At 37.1% G+C, this 6,385-nt stretch overlaps 1 protein-coding gene across 1 annotated transcript; it reads left to right on the top strand.

Moving 5' to 3' along the window:
* The first annotated feature begins 738 nt into the window (after nt 1-738).
* LOC111273106 (putative acetylcholine receptor chaperone) lies at nt 739-5,562 on the top strand. Its single transcript, XM_022854790.2, has 6 exons — nt 739-1,595; nt 1,909-2,051; nt 2,501-2,636; nt 3,474-3,549; nt 3,740-3,815; nt 4,077-5,562. The coding sequence occupies exons 2-6, from the start codon at nt 1,938-1,940 to the stop codon at nt 4,317-4,319; spliced, it is 645 nt and encodes a 214-aa protein (XP_022710525.1). The 5' UTR covers nt 739-1,595; nt 1,909-1,937; the 3' UTR covers nt 4,320-5,562.
* The last annotated feature ends 823 nt before the right edge of the window (nt 5,563-6,385 follow it).

The following is a 6,385-nucleotide window of genomic DNA, read 5'->3' as shown; positions in this document are numbered from 1 at the left end:
ACAATATTCATAGGTTTAAAGTTGTTAAGATGTCACGTTAATGTGCTATTAACAATAATATTCTAAGAAAATTATATTTTGAATTTATAGCAGGCCAGAAGCCTTATAAATCAAAGTTATCAAAGAGTCTGAAGGTGTAAAGAGGCTAATTGTTGATGCTCTTCTAAACAACCCAATTGATAATTTCTATTTTCCATTTTAACACAACTGTTAGTTTCAAATCGGTGTATCAAAATGACGTTTCGAACCGTTCCTCAGTTCTTTGACTAAAACTTGTTGAGCCGCGCGAAAACTTTCTTGGACGTTTCAGAGACCGCAAAAAAACTAGCAGTACGGTAGACAATCGATCTGTATTAAAAAAAAAAAATTGACTTTGATGAGGATTGGTTTAGTGCAAAAAGACTGGATAATAGCTAATTTTTGCCCAAATTACTAAAACCACACATTGCTTTGCACCATGACAAAGTTGTTGTTTGATTCTGAAGAGAACACGCTTTTTTCTGGTATCAAGAATAGCAAATGAACGCATGTTTGTTACAACAAATAGTCCAAAAAGGTTTGTCCCATTTAAATGGTGTATATATATATATATATATATACATATACATATATGCACATATTGTCGTTGGCGATTTTGGTTACATTGTGTATATGCAATATAGTTTATATGTTAGAACACAGAGAGTCCGCACGAACGAGACACCCGGGTTGAGCCGGCTGACTTTGCCAAGCTGAGTGGCGGCCTCTATCGCGTGTTCCGTGAAATCTTTTCTCTTTGTAAACCTGCCCTCCTCTGTTTCCCCTTGAAAGAGATGAGCGACAACAACCAAAAGGCTTCCCTTTCCGCTCAGGCTCACTCACACACAGCGCGAATCTCCATTTTCGCCCAGCGCTCTCTCCTCTCTCCGCCGTTATCCGGTACCCCTGGACTGCGTGCTCAGGAGTAAAAGCAAACAAACACAGGCCGCACAGGGGAGCGGCGACCGTTGTATTTTCTGTTGTGGCCGCTTCGATTGCAGACACCCTCATTTTTCCATCCTAGCCTTATCAGCCGACTCCTTTTCTTCCCTGCCGTGTCATCCTATAACCACCAAAACTTAAAGTCATCCACCGCGATTAGGCAACAAACCTTCTATTTTCCTACTTCAAACACCCAGTTATACCTGGTAAAATTGTGGCTCAGAGAGAAAATCTCATAGCTTGCCACCGAATCTCATTTCTTGTGTCTTATGCATCCTGTGGTGACGCGGGTTTAAGTTGTAACTGCCTAGGACGCTGTTATCCATAGGGACTAACAGTGTTATTTCTGGCATCGTATTGTAAGAAGAATGAAAAATTGATTTCTCTTTGTCTGACAGTAGACAAAAAAAAACTCTCGTTGAGTCAGTGGTGATCGTGAGCAGAAATTTTTGATATAGTTTCTTTGACGAAAGTCCACCACGGCCATTTCCGGCACTGTCGCACGGTGGGCTGCAGATCGATCATACGGTTTCCAGTTGCATTTGCATAAACGCACACACCACCTGTAAACAGGGGGCCTATATTCAAAAAAAAAAGGTCAATAAAGAAAACAACCAACCGACCAATTTTAAAAGGTGAGTAAAAATCTTGAGTCCGCTAAATCTAGAGACATCCACGAATTAGTCCGTGCATATCCCTCAAGTCCATTTAGAATGAACAGGTTAAAAACGTTATTCGGTTAGTTGAAATAATGCTGATAGGGGCTTTTGTTTAGATTGGATTATGATGCGAAGGCAAAACAATGCAATACCTACTTTACAGTAGCTTGTGATTAAAATTGAATGGAGCTTCCAAATCTACCACCTACATTTATAGAATTTATTAAAACTGACAATGAGTGTCAGAAGGTTTATAAATCACGTTCATAGGACTTCCTCTCGATTTCAGATTTACACACAAGTGGCAAAGCCGGCAAAATGGCCAAATCTATAGTATTAACAACGCTTTCAGTATTTATGGGCTTATTCTTTGTATTCGTCGGCTCAATGAAGATCACCCCTAACATCAACCGAGAAATGCATCGGGAAATCGTAAGTTTTTTGTGCAGTAAACACAAAGCAATCCCAAACAAATTCATTACATAAGCATATTATATATATATATATATCAAGACGCATACGTTTTAAAAAAATGTATCTTCTTGGGACCTTTTTTTACACATAAACTTTTTGTTCTAAAGCTGTACGAGATATCAGAAATCACTTATTAAATATTGGAATCTCTATTATCAGCGAGGGGTCAACAGAACAGAGCGAACAAATCGTCTAAAATAGCGGTGTATCGGCGGCGAAACGACATTTAGTCGCTCCCGTCATTTACCGCAAGCTGGGTACGTCCGATTATTTATATATAGTATTCATTATGTGAATAATGACGCAGGTACCTGCCTATAAAAGTATTAGAATATTTATTTAGAGAAGCCATTAATATAGAATAGATAAGAGTGAATATATTAAGCGTTTTGTTATTCTTTTTCCAGAGGCGAAATTTTGTACAATACGCAAAGGTTTTCCCGTCAGCGGTATTATTCGCATTGAAGATCAGTCCGAAATGGCTTCGTCTCATTGTTGGATGGGTCGAAGTCTGCTGTGGAACTACACTCCTGCTTATTCCTGGTGAGTAGAAAGTAATCAGATTAACACAGTTATCCAAATGTAGCAAACTATAACAATAATATAATCAATCGTCTGCCAAACGAGCTCGAGTACGATAAAGAGCTTGTGAGATGGACACACGTGTACCATGACCCTCAACTGCCTTACAAAGAAATCGATTACATATATAATTACTGTTTTTTGTATCCTTTTTTTTTCTTTCATTTTACATTTACCTGATCCTACCTGTATGATCGCAAGGGGAAGCCTGGTGATTTCATGCATGTACGCGGGTGGATTTGACTCGTAGTATCACTCTAGTATTCTATTTCGCAATAGAATGCACATAACTATCGATATTAGTACAATAATAAGATATATCTTTCAATGAAAAACGGTGTCATCTCATCTTATCCCCCATCATCTTAGAGATGACTCAAGCTCTATTGCATACGATATACGATTTTATACATATATATACGTATATATAATACACTTAATATATATGCTTATCAAAATGGACGAAACCCGATAAATCGTACCTGTTAGATGTGAGCGAAAGCGGGAATTAGCTCAAGGAAATTGCTGGGTAAAAATGTAACATTACGACACAAAGCAATACAGTCAGAAACAGGGGGCTCCGTCCGTCGCGCCACATGATGCTACAACTAACGGAACGCTAGATAGAGTTTGAATCCATATTTAGCCGCGTCTAGTTCTGTCAATTAGCGTTGGCTAGTAGTACGGACGCGTATAGGAATAATAAGCTAGAAACACTGAGCTTGAATGTTGACCACTTTGATGCATAGTATTTCTAATGGCCACCATTGTTTGGTTTGGATCTTCACAAACGTTCAGGCCACGTCAAACAACTGGTCAACTTGATACTTCTCGTGCTGTGCTTGGGTGCCGTGTACACGCATGCAATGCTTAAGTAAGTGGTTGTTTTTTAAAATTGGCTTCTATGCAATTGTTGCTAGCGATAACATTGGTTCACATAGAATGGTTTTGTTAAACCGTTAAAATAACGTCAACGGCCCAACTTTAATTTACCAAGCAATGCGTTTCCGGATACACACAGATTCAATGTTGTTCGTTTTGTTAATCGATTTCACTAATTTTAGAGATCCGTTCGAGCGTATGGCTCCTGCTCTCTTCTTCACGCTTTTACTCGGATGCCGGCTTGTCGTCTTCTACCAGGTAATATCGATGCTTAAATAAAGGAGAACTTAAGAATTAATTGATTTAACCGATGATTATTACCTAAGGCCAAAATGTGTATATTTTGTTTTTTGGAAATATTTTTCATCATTCTCCTCGCCCAGACGTTTAGGCCAGTCATTTTGCCTATTTTTTTAATATAATTTTTTCGACGGAGGACAAAGTATATCTGTTAGAAACTGGGATGACTCGGGACCACTTCGATATTCGCGTTCGTCTGTGTTTATCAAATTGTCTCAGGTTCGCAAGCGTGAGCTTAAAGCTGCGGAAAAGCTGATGGAACGCCACAGGCAAGAGGATGATCTTCGTCAGAAGCAGGACGTGCTTCGACGAATGCAAGAAGGTCCATGGACGCAGGCCGGTGTACAGCCGGGGCACGGAGGCGCACAAGGACCGGGAACATCAGCAGATGGTACCGTTCCTAAAGATGTAGCTCCGAGGGACTCGAAAAAGAACAAAAAAAAGGGCAAGAAAGAAGATTAGATGACGACTATATAGCGATTACGTTCCGGTGCTAGGTAATGATTAAAATTACTTTATAAATTTTACCATGTGCATGGGGCCTACAATGCAGATACATCTGATAAGATTCTATAAGTAAGAATGGAAAACTTCATTGATCGATACGTATTATTCGCCTCTTTTTTCCCATAATATAGCAGGACGAACGTGAGTCGATATGAAGATGTTTCAAGCCTAGTGGAAAAGGCCATGATGAAATGCAATAAAATAATTATATTCGAAAAATAGAGCAGATCCCAATAGCAGAATCATGTGGAGCTGCATTGTCCTGTAATACCGCGCTCGTATCAGTTCCTTATTACGGAGTGCGCAGTTTATTTTCTAAATGAAACAAAATAGATTCTTTACATGCACCAATAAAGATAAATATTCTGCAAATAATTTTCAATTAATAATTATCACCGTATATCTTTTACAAATACGTATACGTCACGTAGACAGCAAAACAACGTGATTAACTATGGCTATTTTAAGAGACAAATATAGCTGTGTACAGAAGGATGAAAAATCAACATACAGTTGAGTAGAGGTCAGCCTTTGTGTTCTTTATATGATTCCTGTTTTTATTATATATTTTGGCTGACTCTCGTAAGATAGTTTTTTAGAGTCTTATATGGAAGGTACAACGCTTATTCTGAACTAATATAGCAAGGAAAACAACATAAAAATCCTTATTTATTAAAGTGTTTCTTGATCACCCTTCATATGCCATTCTGTGAACAAAAAAAATCATTCTAAGCACATTTTATAAATAATCTGCGCGTAAACGTAAATCGTATCCATCGCACAGTGTATGCAAACCATCTAATATCCACCCAACATCTTCCTGTAGTATCAACTATATGACGTAACTACGAAGCCACATATTCGAGTTTTTTGTAATAATACGAGTACATAACATGGCAATAAAAACGTATGGTGTGAAGGACCTCAAGATCATGATTTTAAAACTCATTTTACAAGTGAGATTATAATAATATCACCATTGGTGCATGAATACACACTGATTTAAAAAAAAAAGTTAAGTTCACAGTTATAAGTTAGTTAGCAGCAAGTTAACTATATATTGTTTGCTATAAAACAACTGATTATATAGCACTTCATCAATGCTCTCAATTGAATAATCCGTCTTTATACAATTCTTTCGATCCCAAGTAATAGTCGAGTGCTGGTATTCTTGAAGAAATAAACGTTTTCCATACTCGTTGAGCGTTCCTCATTGAGGTCCGTTAGGTATAGTTTGTATGTGACAACCATGAGAAACAGACAAACAGTATTTTTATATGGCTTTCACTATTCTACAGAAGATCACAACGGTCACATAGTTCACTGCTTTAGCCAGATTCATAAGTAAGTCGTGTATGTTAGAATGAAGAACGAATGTATAATGGGAAAACTCTTAGCAGTGTTTTTGCTTGCTATTCACCTACCTGCCTTTCTGTTTATGGAATTTACTAGAAAAAAAAAAAAAAAGAACTTCCATCAAGTTAGCTGTTCTCGTCTTTGATGACTTAAATGAAAAAAAATCTCTATGATAATTTAAAATGTTTCATATTCTGTCTTCGATGGTATAGTATAGCTGTATAGTTACACTTTGAACACTCAAACAAGGTAAGCAGGCAAAAAAGAAGACTTTCCATTTTCCGCATAGAATGGCTTGTTTAGCAAATTCATATGAATGTTCTTAAAGGACTGTTTGTGACCTATACATAGATAGCCTTTGTAGCTTTGCTTGTGTCAAGTTCGCATACAGACATTAGCATTATTTCAAAAAAAAAATTCTATGGCTGCTTTTTTTCTCAGTAAATTTTAGTTCATATAATCCCAATCCTTTCCATATGTTTGCATTTATTCTGACTTTTTCACATGGGTTCTCAAGGGTATTATCGTGTATTTTTTATCTAAGAAAATTATATATATATTTTTTGTATTTTTATAGTTTTATTAAGACATATGTTTTTTGTTTTTTTCCGTATCCTACGATTTACATTCATTCTTTACATTTTTCTCAGAGGAATTTCATTCAC

Source organism: Varroa jacobsoni, unplaced genomic scaffold (genome assembly GCF_002532875.2).
Source record: "Varroa jacobsoni isolate VJ856 unplaced genomic scaffold, vjacob_1.0 contig04790, whole genome shotgun sequence".
Taxonomy (NCBI): Eukaryota; Metazoa; Arthropoda; class Arachnida; order Mesostigmata; family Varroidae; genus Varroa; species Varroa jacobsoni.
The sequence above is the reverse complement of the archived record's forward strand: the minus strand, read 5'-3'. Positions and strand labels throughout refer to the sequence as shown.